The sequence below is a fragment of the Gregarina niphandrodes genome (assembly GCF_000223845.1).
Source record: "Gregarina niphandrodes unplaced genomic scaffold scaffold00023, whole genome shotgun sequence".
NCBI classification, from domain to species: Eukaryota; Apicomplexa; class Conoidasida; order Eugregarinorida; family Gregarinidae; genus Gregarina; species Gregarina niphandrodes.
In genome coordinates, this window is record NW_011645792.1 from 74576 (window position 1) to 96373 (window position 21798).

General features: G+C 51.8%; 10 protein-coding genes across 10 annotated transcripts; 8 read left to right on the forward strand and 2 right to left on the reverse strand.

Moving 5' to 3' along the window:
- Positions 1–11: 11 nt before the first annotated feature.
- GNI_105640 (hypothetical protein) lies at positions 12–1184 on the forward strand (the record flags this gene model as incomplete). Its single annotated transcript, XM_011133035.1, has 1 exon — positions 12–1184. The coding sequence occupies one exon, from the start codon at positions 12–14 to the stop codon at positions 1182–1184; it is 1173 nt and encodes a 390-aa protein (XP_011131337.1).
- Positions 1185–2003: 819 nt separating this feature from the next.
- On the forward strand, positions 2004–3594 carry GNI_105650 (hypothetical protein; the record flags this gene model as incomplete). Its single annotated transcript, XM_011133036.1, has 3 exons — positions 2004–2019; positions 2093–3447; positions 3532–3594. 3 exons carry the CDS (start codon positions 2004–2006, stop codon positions 3592–3594), a joined length of 1434 nt encoding a protein of 477 aa, XP_011131338.1.
- A 173-nt stretch (positions 3595–3767) lies between these two features.
- On the reverse strand, positions 3768–4926 carry GNI_105660 (casein kinase II subunit beta; the record flags this gene model as incomplete). Its single annotated transcript, XM_011133037.1, has 4 exons — positions 3768–4004; positions 4207–4469; positions 4576–4642; positions 4810–4926. 4 exons carry the CDS (start codon positions 4924–4926, stop codon positions 3768–3770), a joined length of 684 nt encoding a protein of 227 aa, XP_011131339.1.
- A 28-nt stretch (positions 4927–4954) lies between these two features.
- Positions 4955–9527, forward strand: GNI_105670 (hypothetical protein; the record flags this gene model as incomplete). Its single annotated transcript, XM_011133038.1, has 2 exons — positions 4955–5228; positions 5317–9527. 2 exons carry the CDS (start codon positions 4955–4957, stop codon positions 9525–9527), a joined length of 4485 nt encoding a protein of 1494 aa, XP_011131340.1.
- A 278-nt stretch (positions 9528–9805) lies between these two features.
- GNI_105680 (hypothetical protein) lies at positions 9806–12702 on the forward strand (the record flags this gene model as incomplete). Its single annotated transcript, XM_011133039.1, has 2 exons — positions 9806–10348; positions 10549–12702. The coding sequence occupies 2 exons, from the start codon at positions 9806–9808 to the stop codon at positions 12700–12702; spliced, it is 2697 nt and encodes an 898-aa protein (XP_011131341.1).
- Positions 12703–12789: 87 nt separating this feature from the next.
- On the forward strand, positions 12790–14055 carry GNI_105690 (putative thioredoxin; the record flags this gene model as incomplete). Its single annotated transcript, XM_011133040.1, has 1 exon — positions 12790–14055. The coding sequence occupies one exon, from the start codon at positions 12790–12792 to the stop codon at positions 14053–14055; it is 1266 nt and encodes a 421-aa protein (XP_011131342.1).
- Positions 14056–14141: 86 nt separating this feature from the next.
- GNI_105700 (hypothetical protein) lies at positions 14142–15776 on the forward strand (the record flags this gene model as incomplete). Its single annotated transcript, XM_011133041.1, has 1 exon — positions 14142–15776. The coding sequence occupies one exon, from the start codon at positions 14142–14144 to the stop codon at positions 15774–15776; it is 1635 nt and encodes a 544-aa protein (XP_011131343.1).
- Positions 15777–15949: 173 nt separating this feature from the next.
- Positions 15950–17671, forward strand: GNI_105710 (hypothetical protein; the record flags this gene model as incomplete). Its single annotated transcript, XM_011133042.1, has 1 exon — positions 15950–17671. One exon carries the CDS (start codon positions 15950–15952, stop codon positions 17669–17671), a length of 1722 nt encoding a protein of 573 aa, XP_011131344.1.
- Positions 17672–18662: 991 nt separating this feature from the next.
- Positions 18663–21062, forward strand: GNI_105720 (hypothetical protein; the record flags this gene model as incomplete). The annotated part of the gene is made up of 1 exon (XM_011133043.1): positions 18663–21062. The coding sequence occupies one exon, from the start codon at positions 18663–18665 to the stop codon at positions 21060–21062; it is 2400 nt and encodes a 799-aa protein (XP_011131345.1).
- Positions 21063–21565: 503 nt separating this feature from the next.
- GNI_105730 (small nuclear ribonucleoprotein sm d2) lies at positions 21566–21703 on the reverse strand (the record flags this gene model as incomplete). Its single annotated transcript, XM_011133044.1, has 1 exon — positions 21566–21703. One exon carries the CDS (start codon positions 21701–21703, stop codon positions 21566–21568), a length of 138 nt encoding a protein of 45 aa, XP_011131346.1.
- Between the last annotated feature and the right edge of the window lie 95 nt (positions 21704–21798).

A 21798-nucleotide genomic window follows, 5' to 3' on the forward strand; every position in this document is an offset into this window, starting at 1 on the left:
CCCACAATGTCATGGTTGTCAGGACTGATCTTGCACTCTTCCTAATTCTGGCCCAAACTACCCTCTTCGGATCCTGCTACCTAGCAAGTCGTCGTTGTCTTGGTGGCAGCTACAAGACTTTGGCCTTTACTTCTGGCGTCCTCTTCAGCACCGGCGCATTCGTCTTGTTCCCCCACGCTCGGCATCCGCACACACATCTGGAATACGTCCAAGAAGCAAAAGGAGAGACTTCAAGACAACAACTCGATCCGTCCTTACAACTCGCTCCATCCTTACAACACAACACGTATGAGACAGATGATGGTCGTTTGGGTCTGAACGGAAAGACTTACGGAATTGATACCAAAGAGATGCATGACATCGACCGGATTGATAGCAACCAGGTGGATAACCGGACAATGGCGGCGGCAAATCGTTCGCAGAATCGCTTACCATTGGGGGGGATACCGGATGAGGCGCTTGAGAGACAACCGGTACAGATGCGGGGAATAAGTGTAGGGCCTCCTATGCCTTTGCTGTATGATCCGAACGGGTCCCCGGTGATATACGATCGTCGTCGTTTGTTGTATGCGGAGATTGAGCACCAAAGTTATGAGGCTTGGCCGGTAGTGGGAGTCTTGGTAGGTTGGTTGATAACTAACTGGCTGAGTCAACTGGCCGGTTCGAGTGAAACAGGCAAGATGTGTCTGCAGAGTGCTCGCGACACTACCTTGTTGTTCGCCCCGAGTAACGGTGTCCGTGGGGCGATTGCGCTTACGCTCGTTGCCCAGAGCTTCGTACATGGGCGTCGGGCGGCGGCCGCGGCCCAGTGCTCGGATTCGAACGACATAGGATACCGCCAGGTGCCTTACAAGGATTTCGGTTACAGCCGAACGGGCTGCTATGTACAGTGCCTTCTGTTATGCCTCAGCTCCGTGCTTTCATTCACGCTCTCTTCGGCGATGGCGACATACTTCGAAAAAAGCTCCGAACCGAACAGCCCCGGGTTCGATTCCCTAGCTCTGCACTCCACTCTTCCCGCCCAGCCGAGCTTCACATGCAAATGTGTCTACACGCTTTGGACCGGCATGCTGCTGTCGGACGGCGTCAAAGACCTTCTGGGCAGCGCTCTGAAAACTGACCCACACGCAACAAGGTTCTGTTTCCTCGGCATGCTCGCCGTTGCACTGGTCACATGCCTATGAACAAGCCAGTGTGTGCGACCACACCTGCAGGACGAGTGCGACCACACGAGTGCGTTAAGACTAGAAGGAAAGGTCACATAGAGAGGCGAGAAGTTTTTGGGTTTCTTTAGTCATTTCCAACCAGTGCTCTTCCAGTAACTGTTCATATACGCAACTCGGTGGTTCATTCGGGAACACACACCTATCTTGTCTAAACAAAGGAGATGTAGCATGTGGGGATCACCTGATGTAGCATGGGGATCAGCTTACATCACAACTGTGCCGAGAGGACAGGATGGCAGAGTAGTTTCAACAGGTGCGTTGTCTTTGGTCGCAGCAAGGTGTTCTGCAAGCCACTTGAAACTGAACGGAGCGGATTCCTGCGATGTTTCTTTGGAATAGATGTCCAAGTTCCTCTTGGAGTTGAGCAATTGAGCTATGCTATCAGAATCCGCCTAGAACATGGATATTACCTGCCGCTGTATGGCGATGGTCAACTCAGTAATACATGGGTGTACAAGTATACATGATGGGTATACAAGTATACATGATGGGTATACAAGTATACATGATGGGTATACACAAAAGGGTGTGATTTACATGAACGACTTGAGTATCAACTGCTTGCTTTATGTTTGATTGTATCCATGGTGAGCTCCACGGCACTATTTTCTGGTCCTTATCTTTAAGTAGTTTGTCAGCTTTTGAAGCTGCTTGATCAGTCCATGAATCAATATATGATTTGTATTGTGTTAATGAGTGGGTGGTAACCGGGTAGTTCGGTTGGGTTAGGTCTATCGGATCAGGTACCGATTTAATATCCCCTAACTGCATTTTCAGATGTCGGGTCCGACAAGTAAGTAACAAGGGGACGGCTATAAACCATAAGCGCACTGTTGTGTATAATATATCAATAACGTGTATTACAGAGGGTAAGCAGTTGAAGTTTACAAGTCAGAATCAGACGTTGTATTATACGGAGAAGCCTTTACGACAGAGTTTGGTGTCACGTTTACGTTTGAATGGTGGTGTGTTAAAGGAGTCGATAACAAAGGAGGCATTTGTGAGTGCTTTGATTCAGCGTTTGAAATTAAAGGGATCGACGGAGCAGTACGAGAAATTATTTGATGAAGTAGTACAGAGACGTCGTGTGAGTGGAGATCGTGTGGAATGGGAGCAGTTGGTGGATAGTCTGTTGAATCATCGTGCTCAATTTGTGGGTGAATATCATCGGGCATTAGAGGACTATCGGAATGTGCAAATGATGGGAGAGAAGGCGGTGAAAGAATTGAGTGAAGGAGAGCGTATGGGAGATCATCGGTTGGTTATTCATCTGCAGAGTCTTACATTCGATTATGGTGAGAGTGAAGATGGTGATTTATTGAGTTCATCTGCAATGCTATATCAATTAGAAGTAGAGTTATTGGACTCACATGATGTACAGGAAAGCGACCTTGTTAAAGCTCAAAAACATTGTATATTCAATGAGTTCATGACCTTCCCACTCGCTACACCATCAGCTGTATTACGTTTCAAATTAATGAGAGAACCAGCTACCGCAATTGATCCCCAACAACGAGAGATCTGCGGTTCGGGAGAACAGAGTCTTAAAAATTTGCAAAATATGATCCCTCTTATCTTTGATAATGTACCTATAGATGCAAGCGATAATGGTGTCGCACATCTAGCATTCTCCGCACTCTGGCAATTCGATCGAGAAGCTTATTATCGATCTGTTCTTTCCAGTCTTGATAGCCGACTTAATGCATTACATGTCGCCGTTCAGGTACAACAAAGTAACGTTGATGAACTTGATAAACAACTCTTTGGATACCCCGTAGAAAATACCAAATGGACACATGTATTACTCTCACCTAACGCCGCCATGGACGCATCCGTCAGCCTCATGCAACGCATCGCAAAACGAGACATCAACGACTCCATACAAGTCGGCCTTATTATCACTCTTATGATTTCATGCATCAGTCAATTCGCTCGCGGAAGCTTCATTGAAACACTCGTTCTACTCACATGCATCTGGCACAACAACGGTACTACTACTCTACTCACACTGTCATACTACCCACTACCCACACTGTCATACTACCCACTACACACACGGGCATACTACCCACTACCCACACGGGCATACTACCCACTACCCACACGGGCATACTACCCATACGGTACCACTACCCATACGGTCAATATGTTCTTTCCTTTAAGAACCTCGAATACGTTGGACCAAAAAGAGTTACCTAAACTGTATTCTTGCCCTTTTAATGTAAGCTTGATATTAACTATATTATGTTGTTATACAGGTGTGTCATTTTGGACTGTATATGGCTACGCTATACATTCCTTGTAGTCGCCAATCCAGAAGTTGGTTCAATTCTCTATCCAACAAAAATTGCAACACCTTTCAGTATAACTACAAAGGTAACTTGACCTATCTACGAAATGTACCGTACATGTATTCAACTTTAGATCATTGTAAGTCTCGCGTTGTTGAAATGCCGAAAAGATCTCTAAGTTGAAAAAGATCTCCTCTATTTCTCATAAAGGTCAATTCCCGTAAACATGGATCCCACGAATTTTCTCCCTTCATTTAACATATCTGGCATCATTTTGTGATCCCATTTGCTCTCTAGCACAGACACCGTATTCTCCGTTGTCGACTTTTTGAAGTACGACTGATTTAACTCCATATTGCTTGAAGCCAAACAATTGAGGAATATGCGGGATGGGGACAGTGGGAGATACCAATCGTGGGTCAGCCATCAGAAGCATATGAGGGAATGTAGTACCAAAGAAAGCCCCGTCAATATCTGAAGCACCAATCTCAATTTCAAAAGTGTGTGCTAAAGTGTGAGAAACACATGCGGTTGGTAAAGGTGTGAAGACGTATTTGTCAAGGGTGTGCTTGGTAAAGGTTTGTTTTACAGATCTGTATTCCATCACTGCCCTCATCGATGAGACTGTTGGGCGGCGAGGAGTAGGAGTCGTCGTCGTCCTCGCTGGAAATGAGCTCGCGTCTGCGCACCAATTCTCCCCTGGGTATGTACACTTCTTGACAGTTGGGGCAGTAGACCCGACACCTGTGTTGTCGGAGTTCCTCGCTGATGCCAATGGGCAATACCGCTTGCTTCTGGCATAGAATTCGAGGACACACTCCGAAAACACCTTCTTTATACTTCTGAGCCATAATGGTAAGTCCTGTCTGAGTCAAGATGTATCTTGCGTGAATCAGTCCATATAACTCGACAGCCTCGTTCAGAGCGAGCCTTGATTCTTCAGTTAACGAGCCTGCAGGAAACCCCCGTTTACATGTCCCCATACACACCAATGACATGTGTGCACACACACCCATGACATGTGTGCACACACACGCCATATTTCAAGCATCACCTACTCAGGTCATGTGGCGGAATTTCATCTCCGAGTATCACTCGCGTGGCGACGGCGTAGTCCTTGAATTTCTATAGAAGAAGATTAATCGGTGTGATGCGTTACGGTGCATCAATCGGTATGAGACCGTGGTGTATTGGGAGGGTATGAGACCGTGGTGTATGGGGAGGTATCAGACCGTGGTGTATGGGGAGGTATCAGACCGTGGTGTATGGGGAGGGTATGAATGATGGCATACTGGTTTGAGGCCGAAGAGGTTGAAGGCATCCCTGATAAATTCTGCCTCAACAGGTGCGAAGATTTGGTTTCCCTTGAGTGAGCAGAACCATAGTATCCATGGTGTGCTGGCAGACATTTGTTGTGAAGAATTTGCGTGGGGTAAAATGGTGAGGCGAGTAACCTGCGGGTTTAAGCCATTAGGTGGTGCTCGGTTGGTAACCGAGGCTCCATTGCAGGGCTCCAGTGAGGGCTTACTATTGCCTCAGATTGCCTTCACCCAGATTGATAATATAGTTAGTTTCTTCAATGTTACGACAGACGAGCGCATAGAAGGTTGCCTACGATTACCAGAAACGATTCTGGTTTGTCAAGTATTTCTACCCACAGATGAGGCAACAGTTGGACATATAGGCCTCATGCTCGTCACGCCATCCATGAGTAAGTCATCCATGTCTACGCACTGATCGTACATATATACACACACAACGTGTTCACTATTTGTACATATATACAACTGTATGTACAGTGTATGTATATGGTGTCGTCAGTGAAGTAGTCAGTGAAGTAGTCAGTGAAGTAGTCGGTGAATGTTTGGACGAGTCCGCAAACGACCTACAAACGGTGGGTCCTGCCGTGGGTGACAAGAGAGGTGAGGTGCTCACGATTCCAGTGGACGAAAGATTAAGGGCCAAGATATATGGACGGTTTAGAGCTCCGCTGGACCCCACCTGGAGAGCCAGCAGCTCGTGTGTGCTAGGCCATCGAATATTTGTGGCATTTGAAGCGCAACCATTGAAAGAAGTGATCTTCGTAGCAGGCGGAGTCGAGATTCGAGCAGCAGTGCCTTCCAGCTATGGACCCCTACGGAGTGTCATGTGTTCTTTATTCGGAACTGGCAAACAGGAAAGCGCTGCAAACCCGCAAGGTGTAGTGTTGGTTCGTTCATGCTACAATAATTGCGCAGGGATTGTGGTTACTGTGGGGGAGAATGGCCAAGTCGTCTTCCATGCTGCGGGTCGGTATTATAAGACTCCTTTCATCGATAAGGGTCCACTTGTGCTGAGTCGGGTTGACCGAGGTCAGCTTGAGCAAGGAACTGTCACTTCCCCTGCTATTCCGAGGTTCCTGAGTCAATCCTTGAGGTTATTATTACCGTTGCTGACACCGGTATGTAGTGGTTCAGAAAGGGTGTTGGATGTTGGTGTACAGGTTGGTCAAACGGATTTGGAGTTTGTAGTGACTATTCTGACTTCGAAGAATAGAGCAGTGCGCCTCTTATTGGAGCTGGAGAGCGGCGATGTAAACGTGTCTTCGGTCCAGGCTGCCGTCGTGGGCTCGCCGGTGTACCCCTTACCTGTGTCTCCACGGATTGAGAGCGACTCTGTGGGACGGCAAATGGGTCAGGTGTTGCTGGCGAGCAAGTCCACCGTGTTCAGCGAAGTCAAACGCTGGTGCTTGGGTCCATTCTGCTTCACACGTGCGTGTTACGATTGTCGGCTGCCCGTTCTCACAATCGAATTGGACAAGGCCATCGCGCCGATTCTCCACAAAGGCCCATGCGTGGCGTCCGCGACCTCCTACGTCACCCCTTGTCTGGTCCAACATGTCCTCGACCTCTCGCAGCTGACCGCAAATGGACGCTCTGGCTTCGCAAGTGAATGGCGAAGATACATAACTGGCTACCAATCGTCCGTTGGGGAACGAGCGCTGTACCAGATTGCTGCCTCACGCTTGCTAGCCCATTCCATGCCTCTGTGCCTCCAGACCTCCGACCGAGACGCATTCCGAGATGCATTTCGACGCCAGTTTCTCGTTCTCGCAACGGACCAGAAATGGCTGTGTACAGTAACCATCTATTCGGACGAACTTCCGGGAGCACCCGCTGGGGTATGCAAGACCCTGGCTGACCTCTTAATAGACTACCGAGATAAGCCTGTCTCTCTCCCGCCATTGCGCTATGACCAGACAAATAAGCCGCACTCTGAAACGAGGTTGATGGAACGAATCTCAAAACAGGCGGTTTCGGGACCGGCGGCATTAGAGCCGAATCAAACCTTGGCGGATATCCTCAACTCGTTCTATCATCAGTGGTTCGATGACATTCTTAACGAACCGTTATTCGAACTCTGCAACCATTCGAAGCATAGCTGTAGCTCGCACCACCGACTTCGGGTTACCGAGTCAGTTGCTGCGCGGTTTAACTCACTACGAAGCACTTTGGAAGGCTTGAGGAGATTATTGCGGAGTCAGATCTGGCTCGACCAGTTGATACGGCCTGGTTCAAGTGCTGTGGCAGAGGCGATTGGAAAGGTATTGCGATGCTCAGAATTGAGCGTTCTGATAGTCTACATTGAAATACTAGGCACTGATGAAAAGATATTCGTCGAAGATTGCCCACGGCCCTTGGCCCGGCGGCTACCGCTTGCAATAGTGCTAAAGTACCCTGAAATTATGCATCCGGTCGTGGCCTCTTGGTTCCAGCTTCTCTATCCGTGTGTTTCCACGCTGCTTGAAAGAAGTCCTCAGTATATGCCACGTTACGTTGTCTATGACTTCATCAGAAAGCATCCTGAAATGTGCGCCGACCACGTCCTAACGTGGAGAAAGGAGGAGGATTCCTCAACGGGTCATTCCTTCGTTCCCCAGATGCTCCGAGCATTAATTGAGAAGGCTGTAAAGGCCGAGGACACTATCGTCAACAAGGCAATGGGTAATGAGGACATGGGTGGTGAGGAGATGGGTAATGAGAATGTGGATGTTGAAATTCTGGGTGATGGTCGGAATAGCACAGGTGGCGAAAAAGCAGGCTGGAACAACATGCGTCTTCTTCGGTTTATGCGTTTGATTACCTCTCAAGACGGCACCTTGTATGACGAGACGGATGGCCGGCTTGAGTTCGTTTCTACCCTTCACGACTTGGAGCCAAAGTGTGCCTTCGGGCTGGTTAGGGACTTGTTGACCTTGGTAGATGTCGGTTCTGATGGTCAGGAGGTCGTCGAAGGTCAGGAGGTCGTCGAAGGTCAGGAGGTCGTCGATGGCCAGGAGGTCGTCGAGGGTCAGGAGGTCGACGAAGGTCAGGAGGTCGTCGAAGGTCAGGAGGTCGTCGAGGGTCAGGAGGTCGTCGAAGATCAGGAGGTCGTCGAAGATCAGGAGGCCGTCGAAGGTCAGGAGGTCGTCGAAGGCCAGGAGGTCGTCGAAGGTCAGGAGGCCGTCGAAAGTCGGGAGGTGGACAACAGAATAAAGAACGCCTGGCTACTTCCTGCCCTGTTTAACTGGTCTGAAGACAGCGCGATCCACCGAATGGCGCCGAGACCAGGGTCCTGGTCCGGTGGTGGTCAATCGGCACCGGCGGAGTCACTTTCAGTGGAGTCGGTCTCGGGTGAGTCCTCATCGGCGTCGTCCTCGGATAAACTGGATGGCGTCCTGGTGAATTACTACGGGAGCTTCGACGGGTTGTTGCTGACTGCTATGCTGCAAGATGCCAGGGCTCGTGCATTGTTGGACCCTCCGCCTCCAGAGGGAGGGTCGCGGCTGCCCGTTGGTGAATTGCCGGAGCATCTGCGTGTGGTTTCATTGGAGGAGACGTTGCGTTTCTTACAACAAAACAGTCGCACGATAGTTCCTGTGCGACAGCTTATCTCCTGTCTGGCTGTGATGAATGCGCGATGTTGGATTGGTTCGGAAACGATGGCTCTGTTCGTGGCCGTCATTCTCCGAGAACTGGTTCCGCTGCCGACTGTGTCGAATCAAGTGGTTAGGGCGGCGGCCGTGTTCGTCACTGACTTCCTTTCCCCGTCCGGGTCCATCGCCACCATGGCCACCACGGACGCCATGGCTGCCACGGACGCCGTGGCCACCGCGGACGCCGTGGCCACCGCGGACGCCATGGCTGCCGAACCGAATTACCGGTGTTTGAAACAAAGCTTTGACGTACAGGAAGTCGCACACACCTTGATTGCCAGACAGGGTATATATAAAGTGTCGACCAATTACGAGTGGGAGGCACGTCGCCTCATTTCGTTGTACGACCAAGTCGTTCGACCGCTGGAGTTGCACCTAGACCGACTGAAGGACGCTCCGAATACGGAGCTGCGGGATGCGGAGCTGCGGGATGCGGAGCTGCGGGATACGGAGCTGCGGGATACGGAGCTGCGGGATACTGAGCTGCGGGATGCACGGAATCACACGCCGGTGACAAGGAATTTAGCTGCCTTGCCGGGCGGTGAAGAGGAGCTGATTGAGCTCTTCCAGTATGCAGAGGCCGGCAGGGCGGCTGGGAAGAAGCTCTTTTCAGTAGTAGTAGATTGTCCGGGTGAACGTGAATTCATCGTGCATAGATTGGGCTTGAACCTACCCTACTCAGTTATGTGTCCATTGCTGGAGAGATGCGGCCTGTTGATGGAGAAGCTATTGTTCCTAGCACATGCGCTGGAATACGGTAATGAGTCGGATGTGGTGGCCAGACACGCTTGGGAAACCCTCCTGATGTGCAAGAAGCAGTATGGCGCTGAACAGATGCAAGCCGTACGGTCTGCGGACTCTCTGAGGAAGCTGCTCACACACGTGTTCAACAACCCAATGATACGGTGTGCAGCAAAAAGGTTCATGCAGTCAAGCTCGGAAGAGTGTCTGGAGCACATACCGCTAAAACAGTACATCGAAGCACCTGAGGACTATGGGCAAGCAGGGGACGACGAAATTCGGGTTGTGATGAGACTGATTTTTAAATACGAATGAATAAACTGCTAGCCGATCGACGGTACAATGTTGGCGACATAATTCTTAGAGTAACCCACCCTGGAGCCATCCTGATGGGAAGTCCCAATCAAGACACCGCATCATCCTCTTACCACGAGGTCCCCACCACAAGGCATCCCGCGAAGAAATTCTGCGGTACCTGGCAGAAATCAGTTCAGTTGGAATTCGTGTGCACACACTTTATAATCGATCCTTTGTAGGAGAAACCGTTGATAAAATGCCGCGTTGAGCTCAAGTCTGCTTACAAAAGGTTTCTTATGCTGAGTCCAGACGAGCTTAGGGTGTTAGAATCATACGACGTTTACACTGAATCATTGGACAATGAAAGGAAGCTAATTTCAGGTTTCTTACCAGCAAACCATCCCAATGTCGAGCCGTTCTTGTGGTTCATCGGGTTGATGAAATGCTACGCTCACGGAACGCCGAAGGGGGAGAATCTCTGGCTCCTTTATCCGAGGGGAAATCGCGCTACTCATTCGTGCGCTCCCAATGCAATTTATAGGAATGACAATGGAGACCTGCTTTACATCGCAATAAGGGATATCCAGACTTCTGAGCCGATTACAATTAGCTATATTGGCTGCTTGTACGGGTCCACTATTTCGCGTCAGGAGAGACTGTTACTACTCAAAATGCTTTCGTGTTCCTGTTCCAAGTGCACGGCTCCCATTGATAAGGCAAGAAGGATTTGGTGTCCCCACTGCAGAACCAAAGAAGAGGACGGTGGCACCCCGGCCTTCGCTGTTTATTGCGGTCAAAGCAAGGATGTCAACCTCCCTCAGATTGAGGCAATCAGAAACGTAATATCAACACGGGGGCTAATCGCGTTAAGCCGGCCGAGAGCCTGATGGGGCAAAGAAACTGAGGGAAGCTGGTTCAATGAAAAAATCGGCAAGCGAAGGCGAGTGTTGGTGCGCGCACACGTGTGCGGCAAATATATGGTCGCCATTTGAGTCGTCGTTTCGGTCGTCGCTGGGTTTAATTTTCTTCTTCTTGGCAGTTGAATAAGACAGCGGAAACCGATGGATGGTGGATGTGTACGAAGTGCAAGTTGCCTTTGGCGGATGCGGTGATGCCGCTACAGATGGAAGAGACGTTGAATTCTTTGTATGAGAATTTGTCCAAGTCAATGGGTCTGGAGGAGCAGAATAAGTGGATGCAATATTTGACGTATTTGTATCGGACCACATTAATGGTACTGGGCCCCATGCACTGGCTGGTTGGTGGGTGCTACTTTTTGTTTAGCAAGTTTTACGCGAGTGCCTGGAAATCAGCGATGGCAACCAGCGGCAGCAGCCCGGCTGACGCTAAGACATATGGTGATCTATGTGTGTCTAACGGCATCAAGTACTTGGATTTTATCGAGGCCATATTCCCAGACGACAATGCCATTTTATACACGGACGGCGCACCTTGGGCGACAGTTTTAATGCGCATTTCTCTAGAGGCATGTGAATGGTCGCAATTTTCGCAACTTGCGGGTCGCTACGTACAAAAGTGTAATGTAGTCTACGGAGTCGCCGACCCTATGATGCAGGTCTTTTATCAGGCCGTTGTCACCATGCACCGTCTTGGCCCGTCCAACCCGACATTACCCAGCGCAATTCGCGGCCTGCTCGACAACTACAAGAACTCCTCCGCCCAGAACGGAACGACAGTGGAACCTGACGAGGTCACTAGAAGCACAACCCATCTCGAGAAGAACTTTAACCCTCTCATCAAGCCCTGGCTTCGCAGAACCCACGTTGCGCCCGGACTACAAACAGAACTACATAAAATCTCTGAAACCAGAAAGAGAGCTCTTGCCGCCGTCTTCGGCAACCCCGCTGCCCCTCCCGCCGCGCCCGCTGTACACAACACCCTCCCCAGTCTCCCCCTTCTCCCAGCCTCCCCCTTCCCCTCACTTGTGTGTCTTTCGCAGATGACCGGTATGGCTCCCTCAAGTGTACGTCCCCCGGCCGCCACAGCTACTATACGGCCCACGGTCGCAGAGTATTTGAGTCCTCAATACTTGGGCAGTGCCCCGCTCAAGTCTCCTACTTTCGGCTCGCCTGCTCAGTCGACTCAATCGGGCGCCTACATCACGTCTGACCCAACGGCGTCGGTGCCGTCCTACGTAGTCACGCGGCAGGGAGTCGCTACGCAGCCGGTGGTCCGGGCCGCCTCGCCAGGTCTCTACTCCCCTGCAGGTGTCTACTCCCCGAATCAAACTCCAGGGGTAAGCTCCCCGGTGTTTTCGCCTGCAGTGCCGCCCCACCGGACCAGTCCCAACCGTGTCGGGCGTCGAAGTCCGGGTCGAACGAGTGCGCCTTCGCAGCCCCCGTGGCAGTCGACAGCAACGCGTTCAGGCGAGGCCACGGCGCGTGTCGTTTCACACGCTCGCGCCCTAGGCGCAGGTTCGAGGCACTCGCGCGGCACGGGGTCTCACGGCGCCGTGTCGCTGCCTGGCGCCTCCTCCTCCTCCACAACCACGCCGCCGCTCTTGCCGGGCAACACACGACTCGCTGACATGCATGGTTCCCGGGACGCGGGGTACAACGCTCCGGGCGCGAAGAGTGGGTACCCAGGTGTGAAGAGCGGAGCCGAATCCCCGGGTGGTCGGGCAGAGAAACCGTTGTTGTCGACGACATACCTGTCGGTTGCGCAGTTGAGTTCGGAGTACCCGAGTCGCGCGAAGCTTTCGACCAAGACGGTGCAGCGGCGCGAAGTGCAGCGAGAAGCATTGATCGGTGGCGGTTACCGGACCTACAACGACACGGTAGACGAGCGGCGAGGGCGACGTGCACGGCGGAAACATCGCTCCCCTAGCCGACACCGCTCCCACTCCAGTTCCTCGCCCGCACCCTTCTCGGTGGAGTGCGCCATACACGGCACGAGAAACGGCGCCGCTCGCAGCGGCTCCGGTCTGTCGCCGCACACCGGACGACCGTCCACACGTGCTGGTCATCGTGTCGACTCCTCGAGACGCACACGATCCCACCGACGCCGCATCGATTCCGATAGCGACACCGATGCAGACATCGTCGCGTCACTCGTCAAAGCGGAACTCGACGAACTACGTGCTTCTGTCAACTCATCCCAAGACCCCCGACTCGCCGACCCCAAACTCGTCGACCAGATCACCAACAAAGTCCTCGGCCGCCTGCGCGCCTAACCGACCGGGCTGTCTGGGTTCGGTAGGTTGGTGTCTTTCGCCGTTGTCTTAGGTGGGGACTGGGTCGTAGCCATATATAAATTTTTAATGAGGGTGTTGGCTGTGTTGACGGCAGGCTTACTGGCAGTGCTGCCTGAGTGCTCTGGTGCATTGGTCGACCCATTACGGAACGAAGTGATTGCGCTGAATCCCCGTAACATCATGGATTCCTTCAAGCAGTACCGGGACCGGTTCCCGGGTGGTATATTGTTCTACAAGGACCCGGCGAAGGTGGAAGATATTTTGACGGACTACTGGGAGCCTTTATCACAAGAGCTGAAGGGGATCGCAAGGTTCGGCGCAGTGGACTGCACTGCTCATAGCAGTTTATGCGAGCATGAACTGGAAGACATGGGTCAGTTGGACGCGAGTGGGTATGTGGTCAGTCTTTATCCTTCTCTGCCAAGACCCCCTCGTGCTTTAGATAAATTGCCTACAAAGGAGAAGTTGAAAAGCCGGATTTTGAAATTGGTTCCTCAAGCTAAATACACGAATCTTGTCACTCTAGATGACGCTTCGAATTATTTCAAGGTAGATGCGAATATCCCCAAGGCCGTACTCTATTTGAGCGATAAGGAGGAGCCGCCGACATTCTGGCACGCTCTCGCACACACGTTTGGTGATCGGATGGCTTTTAGTTTTATTGGCAAAAATGGCGACAAGACTATCGCCCAGAAGTTGGGGCTTTCTCTCGGAACGCCTACAGTCGCTGTTAAAACTAAGGACACTCGATTGAGCAGTAGGTCAGTGGAACAAAAGATTTTGAAGAAAAGGCCGATCAATTTCCAAGAAATTCAGGACTGGCTGAATGTCCATAGTGAGACGTTCGCTCGAGGGGGCGGTGTTGACCTCAAAGTGGGTGCTTCGAGCCCGGATCGACCCTGGCTCCGAGAGGAACTTCCGCAGTTGACGAAGGCCTCCCATAAGGACTTGTGTTTTGGTCTGCGAGAAGGTTTTTGTGCGGTCTACTCAGCAGGACCGGATGACTTGAACGAGACGGGAGAGGATCTACGGGACTCGGTTAAGGACCGACTTACGGTTATTAAGGCTGAAGTGAAGCGACCTGTACTAAAATTTAGTTGGGTCAATGCCGAGAAAGAGAAAGAGGTAGCAGGGTCAATGAAACTGGCCAACGGTAGCTTCGTAATAATCAACCCCCACAAAAGACTCCGTTACTCTACATTGGAAGACGCTAGTACTGTCCAGCACCTGTTTGCGTTCATTGACAAAATCAAGTCAGGCGACGGGAAATTTGTTCCCTTAAAACAGGTGCCTACGTTTGTGGGCAAACAGAAGCAGCCTGACGAGCTGTAGTTTTTACCAATCCTTCATTAACCAATTTTCGACTGTTTTTTTACCCAGAGGTGGGGGAAATTGTGTGATGGATTTTTTTAAACATGATGTCGGCACAGCCTTCAGACGTCGGCTCGGTCGCCATACTCCCCCCCAAAGGAGCGGGCCAGACGCGCTCTTTTACTGTTTTCCATGCCATGCTGAGTGCTGGCCTTCAGTGGAAGCGGTTGGAATTTGAAAGTAAAGATGAAGGTAATGTCGAAGGTATGGAGCCAGTGGTATTATGCTGGGCCGATGAGCGGCTGAAACTGCATTCGGACCAGGCACTAGATCGTGAACCACCACCACTAGACCGGGAACCACAACTAGACCGTGAACCACCACCACTAGACCGGGAACGAAAATGGTTCGTGTTACGTGAGGTATCGAGTCTGATTGACTTGGTTAAGAACACAAGTGTGACTGGAAATGAGGAGGAAGATAAAATATTCCGTAATATTCGGGTTCTTATCTTTAATGCGCCTCATATCGCTTTGCGACAGTCGCAGAACTTGGCGGAATGGATATTGTTCACATCGGATGTAGACCACCTCAATCGAACCACAAAAATTGCTGCAATGACTGATCTTGAGGTAAACATGTGTCCTTCTAGAATAATACCGTTAGTCAGTTTGTGTGTAATCAAAACTACGAGAGCCCTGGAACAGTCTTACTTGACTGAATTCTTGCATGGAAGTAGGCAGGCGGCGGGACAGACGGCGGCGGGACAGACGGCGGCGGAATATACGGCGGCGGAATATACGGCGGCGGAACATACGGCGGCGGAACATACGGCGGCGGGACAGAGGGGGGAATGCGAGATTGTTAGAGCGCTTCAATATTCAGATGTCATTCGTGCTATGCAACCAGGACAGACTCTAAGCACTCTCAAAGGTTACGGTGATATATACTTGCTCTTCGACAAGGCGGAACAACAGCCAATTCCAGAAGGCAGAAACCTGTCGACCCCGCTTCTTTCGGGTCTTGCCAGTGGGCCCGTAGTCGTTCGGCCGTCTGAGGCCAAGTCGTTACTGCGCCTCCTTTCCTCCTCTAAGCTGGCTAATGCACCCAAACAAGATCTGGCTAACGCGGCCAAACAATACGACGAGCGGGAATGTGATTACAAGCGTGGGGATCATCAGGGCACCCAGTATTGTAAAAAAATCGTAATCCTGACGCACCCAATCACACCAGTGCCATCAAGCACGAGTTACTCGTCGACAGAGGCAATATATGATTCACCATTCAAAAGTCTGGATCAAGGAGTTCCTGAGAAATGTTTCCCTATCCAATTGCGTGGAAGGAACACCTTCTTTTTGCTGTACCGAGGAACTTCAGCTCCTGCCTTCATGAAGGCAACGTGGGCATACCATGACTTCTGGGACAAAAAATGGTTAAACTATCATCACTACGTTAACAAGTATCATGATGGCATGCAACAGTACCTCTACCGCGCCGCTCAGTATCAAGCTGATGGGACAAATAATCGCGAGACTCAAGCAGCCGAGAAAAAGCCAGTGGTCGTATTCATTCAAGATCTTCACCTGTTCTTCCCTGAACACACGCAGCATAAGTACTTGGCCCACGGGAGGAACGTGTTTCTGGGGCTGTTGGAGTCCGGATTATTTCAACGTGTAGTGGCATCAGTTCCCTGCGACTTTGAGGATTTGATGATTCTGCGGTACGTAACGCATACTATGTAATTACGGTACGTATACGGTACGTAACGGATACCATAGACGTCGGTGCATTCACAATCGAAGGTTCAGTTGGTTGTAGCATCGAGAAAGGTTGAGCGGATTTATTGCAGCGACCGGGGGAATTACAAACACCTATATTTGTTTCTGACAATTGTTTCTGGAGGGAATTTTTTATTATGAAATCTGTGACGTGCATCGAAGCGGTAGGTCACGGAGCACTGACCGTTGGGCTGGCCGCGCTGCTGGCTATACCGCAGAAGATGGTTTCAGCTCTGTTAAGTCATACGCCTGACGGAGAGAAAGACCTTATGCAAACCTTGCTGCAGAATATGAGCTCTGAGTTGAGAATACGAGTCATAAAATATGTCCAAGCACATGGGGCCAAGGAAGGTGCACAGCACATCCTACGGGCACATCAACGACGCGAGCAAAAACGGAAAGGCACACCCATCCAGACGCATTTCCATCGGTCTTCCGCCATCCCCCCCGTCGTCGCCTCCAGGTCGGCTCAGAGCGTTCCCCCAGTGACCGCTTGGACTCGGTCACCTCTCTGGTCCGTCCCAGGATGCAGCTTCGGTTCTGCAGGAAGCAGCTTTGCTTCTGCAGGAAGCAGCTTTGCTTCTGCAGGGGGCGGTTTTGCTTCTGCAGGGGGCAGCTCAAGGAACTTCTGGGCGCCGGAAAGAGCCATTCAGGTAGACGCCAGGCCCCGAGTACAAACCTCAAGCTCGCAGATCGCGAGCGATCCGCAAGACGTGGCTGACGCGGTAGCCGTGGTCGAGACGTGGGAGCGACCGACACCTGTAGCTCTGAAGGCGTTGCAAGATCTGTTTAAGAGCAACAATGTGGGGCTGGGGGACTTGATAGACAGAGTCCGCAAGTCCGGACAGGACACGGAAGATTTACTGGAGTTAAAGCAGTTGAGGAACAGCGGGTCTTTGTGTTACGCGAACGCGTTGGTGCAGGCGCTCCGGTCAGTCATTTTGACTTCCGGGTTGATGCCGACGAACGCGGACGCATCGGGGCTTGATAGCCGACTGTGGAACACGCTTGTGGGTTCGGGCTCAGTCTCGGATTTTGTACAGACCGTTGGATTCCCATTGGACAGACAACGCGACCCAGTGGATCTGTTGCGAGCCATTGAGGGTTTGCCGGTCATGCGGCGCATGATGTGGAGAGGGGTGTGCGAATCCTGCCCGCCAAATTCGCCGTGCTTGGAGCAATTGAAGTTGGAGGAGAGAAAACCGATTACGGTCTTTCCTGAGACGACGGCTTTGCCGTTCAGTCGAGCAGTGTGTCCGAATAACGCAGCACACTCTGTGGCTAAGTGGGAGGTGCCGGAGGTGGTGTTTCAATGTTTCGAACAGAGCGAGACAAGGGTCACGCCGCGTACTCTGGCGTCTCTCGGGCTAGACAGGGCGACGGTCAACCACTTCTTGGAGGACACGCCCTTTTGCTACACGCCAGATTTTCTGTTGAACGTGAGGACCGGCATACAAGTAAGACAAAACGGTACATTCGTCTGGCAAGGTCGTGAAATTCACGAGGAGGGAGCCAAGGACACGTTTGCAATCGACATCTTCGCCGAAGACAAGAAACGATTCGATCCGCAACTGACACAACGGGTGGTCAACCAACTCAACCGCGTCAGGGAAGAGTATCAGTACGCCAGCGGTGGTTCCATTATATTGAGGGAGAAGGTACACGTACAAGGCACGCAATTCAGACTTCGTGCAGCCGTCATCCACAAAGGCGCCGACAATGCCGGGCACTACTACACGCTCAGAAAATACGCCGGGCAAACAGTCGTTCTCAATGACAGCCACGCCGTTACTTCCCGCGACCCCTTCATCCTTCTACCCGACGAAACCCCCCGCATTCTCGTCTACCAACGCTGTTAGCGGTTTGTCTAAATAAGACGCAACAAAGATGCCCCACAAACTTTTTGAATGAGCTAAACTTACCTCACGGACGGGCGCTTCGGTCTCCGACTGCGTCTACTAGTACCGCTCTCGTCGTCGCGCTGCACTGGCGCTCCTTCTTCGTGTCGCGTGGTGTCTTCCGCTTCTCGGTGTACCATGACCCGCAACTGCTTCCAGGCTTCCATCTGCGCCACGCGGTTCGTGCGCAGCCTCTGACACAAATCCATCACGCTCTGGTAGAGCTCCATCACGACGCCTGCGTTTCCGAATCTCGCGGACGAATTCCGGAGAATCGCCAACTTCTTCGCAGCACACTCACGCTCTAGTCGCTCTTCCTCCAGCCGCAGCTGCGACACAAATGCCAGTTCTCGGGACAGTGCGCCCGGAGAAATCCTTTTCAAGCATAGGATTTCTTCCATTAAATTCCCACGTTCCCATTAAATTCCCACGTCCAGCAGTCCACTGTGACACCCATTCGTGCTAGTGTACGACACCACACCCATCCGCAACAGCACCCGCAACAGCATAAACGAACACATTTATGGACACACACGTGTGTGTAAAGCACCAAATTTCTCAGCAAAACTCCCACACCATTCCACAAGCCTACTCGACGACGCTTCTCCACGACGCTACTACATGACGCTACTCCATAACGCTACTCCATAACGCTACTAACAACGCAGCGCGGTGGTTGAGGCGTCAATAGCGAGTTGTTCAGTATTGTCGGCGGCAACTCAGCATCCCGGCACTATTTGTTATTACCGTTTCTACGAAATCGTTTCCAAATGCGATCCAGCGGTGGGCTCTCGTGTGCAGCGGTGGGCTCTCGTGTGCAGCGGTGGGCTCTCGTGTGCAGCGGTGGGTTCTCGTGTGCAGCGGTGAGTTCTCGTGTGTGCGGTACCAGGAGAGGGTGGCCAAGATAAGAAAAGCGCGAAAGGAGATTCAGTGCCATGATTGGCAGGGAAAAATGTTGCGGCCAGATATGGACCGGCAGCCGAGAGTTAATATTTATTGTTCTGGTTTCATGAGGATGTTGGCTCCGCGAAGAGGACGGCGAGGTTACGGTTTATGTTGGGCCGGTTTGGCTATGATGTCGGGTGGTGGAGATGAAGGGGGGGCGGGGCGTTATGAGAAGAATACGTTTGGACGTGGTAGGTTGAGGGAGTCATGGCGGAAATTGAAGCGTTCTAATATTAAAGGTTCTATGACGGATTTGGGGAACAGTTTGGGTGAGTCAGCGGCGCGGTTCGGTGGATCAGTGGCGAATGTGACAGTAGGGAACGTGAATGTGGGAAATGTGACGCGTAGCGCAAAGCGTGCAGCGAACTCGTTGGCGGCAGCTACGGGCGAGGCGGTGGATCGTTTGAAGGGTGTGCTAGTGGGTGTGTTGGACGCGAACCGGAGGAGTGTAGAACATGTTGGTGCCAATTGGGTGAGTGCGCTGAAGTTGTTAAAAAAAAGACTGAATAAGGGCAAGGCCAAGAAGTTCCGAGATGTGTGTGTGGACATGGTCGGTAAGCAGCAAAAGTCTGTATATACCACGTTGGGTGCAGACGGCCAGCGACGGCTGAAGGAAGAGTTTTATTTAACGCCTAAAACCCTGGCGTTGATCCAGCGGGACTACTTGAAGCAGAAGACGACCTTCGAACACGCGCAACAACGGGCGCTGGCAGCCGGATTCGATCCTAGGGATGTGCTTCCGCTTATGACGTTGCCAAACAAAAGTAATCTGTGCTATGCCAACACACTTGTGCAAGCGCTCAGGACCATCATCTTGCCCACAACTGGCCGTTTGTTGTGCACCAAACAGCCCGTGACGCGAAAGGCCTCGGCTAGGGATGGGACGCAGGTGCCCGAACGAGGATTGAATATCAATCGAGCGCTTCTCGCCACAATCCTCGGTCTCACAGAGGTGGAAACATTCTGCGAGGCACTCAAGTACCCCACTGACCAGCAGCATGACATCGCCGACGCCATCTACGAAATGCATGAGGCAAATGTCCCTCTGCTCGACGAAATGCTCTGGGAGAGAACTGTGCACACTGAGTGCAACGATTGCGACGTGCCTGATAAGACAACCTGGATACCCTTCCGCCTGGACTCGCTGACCAAAAGCGATCTGAAAGAGGTCATGCAAACACCCTGCCCTCTTGACAAGGAGAAATCTCACAACGAAATAGTCACGTGGACGGTGCCCAAGTTCGTCCTCCAGCAATTCGACCACTTCCAGATGCGCACCATCCCTCTAGGCAAAATACGTAAAGGTCTGACCGAAGCCGGTTACAAGAACACCATGGCCCTCGTGAGGAAGCTTTACAACCAACGTATGACTCATTACCGCGAACAAAAAATTCGGATCAACCTCAGCAACTTCTTTTGGCCCGATGAGTGGCCGCACGCACGCAGCCAGGAAGCAGAGTGGCTGGACCGTGCGGACAGGGTCCTCGTCGCCATCCGTAACCTTCCGTCCGACGTACGACAGATGTTGCTCGCAGACGAGGTCTACGAGTACATCCGAACTAAGGATCGTCGTCAGCCTGTGAAACTGCGTCTGAAAGAACGCATTGTCATCGGCGATACGCCCATGAGACTGCGCGCCGTTATGGTGCATGTTGGTGTGGATGGTCGCGGCCACTACTACACGCTGAGGCGCTACGGCGACTACATAATAAGTCTTAATGATGCACAGGTGGACACCAGAGCTCGGGCCGTGGATGGGTTCATTCTCATGAACCAGGAAACGCCGCACTTCCTCCTCTACGAACAAGAGTCAAACATCGAACTGGAACGTGCACAACGTGAGAAAGAAGCCCGCGAAAAGGCAGCAGCGGAGGCAACGGCCAACGTGGCAGCGACCGAGGCGTTGTTGGCCGAGACGCCGCCGGCCGAAGTGCCAACCTTGCAACCGCCACCGAGAAAAGCAAGAACGGCCGAGGTTGGGGATCTCCTTAATTCAGGGAACGAGTTCTACGCATCAGCGGACACGGTTGGCTCCATTGACGTACGGTATGGTTCCGTTGACGACCTCCTTGGTTTGAACGAGGACAGGTCCAATATTGAGAGAGGCTTAGTCGACGACTTGCTGGGCTTCAATGACCGCGTGGGCCGCCCCTCTATAGAAAGAGGGTATGGCTCGGTTGACAACCTACTAAGCTTGAATGACGACGTCGGCTTGGGGCACGCTTCGGCCGTCAAGCAGTATAACTCGGTTGACGATCTGCTTGCCATGAACGACGATGTAGGCTCCATCGACTGGAGCCCTGGACCCTGGCAAGAGCAATTCGACACGGTCTACGACTCGAACGAGCTTGAAGTCGTAACCGTTGACGAGATCCCTGCGGACAAACGTGCCGTCGAAACCCGCTAACCGAATTTAAGGGTTTGACCGCTCCAGACCGACGGAGATTAATTTTTCTTGGGGGGGGGGGATTCGCTGAAAAGGGGGGGCAGGAAAGTACTATACAAAAGCGAGAGCCCGCGGGTAGTGTATAGGTGTGGGTGGCTCCGTCCCGCGCGTGCTACGAAACAAATGCGTGTGCGGAAGAAACACGCGTCCCTTTCGGGAATCCCAGTACTGGGTGTGCTGAAGGGCTGGCAATCCCAGTACTAGCGACGTCTGGTAGGCGAATGATGCCCAAAAAAATCACGTTGCTGACCAGCCCAATGGGGCTATCTACTAGAAGAACGTGACATACCAGGAACGTGACCTACCAGGAACGTGACATACCAGGAACGTGACATACCAGGAACGTGACATACCAGGAACGTGACATACCAGGAACGTGACATACCAGGAACGTGACATACCAGGAATATTTTTTGGAGAATTCGGCGGAGGATCCTGCCGGCAGATTACTGCGGCTCAGATGATTACTGCGGATTCCTCAGTATAACAATGACATTATCACCTCTTAAAAACATCCTGGATATATATCGATCTTTGTTGACCGTCTTCTTAATCTTTTTGGTTCCTTCTTCGTTACTCACTCGAACTTGCTCTGGCCACATTTCTCTAGCATCCGTTAATAAAAGGTTAGTGTGTCTATCGAATGCTTTTATCTAACAACAAAGACGTTATTGGCGGCGGTCTGGAGGGGGGAACC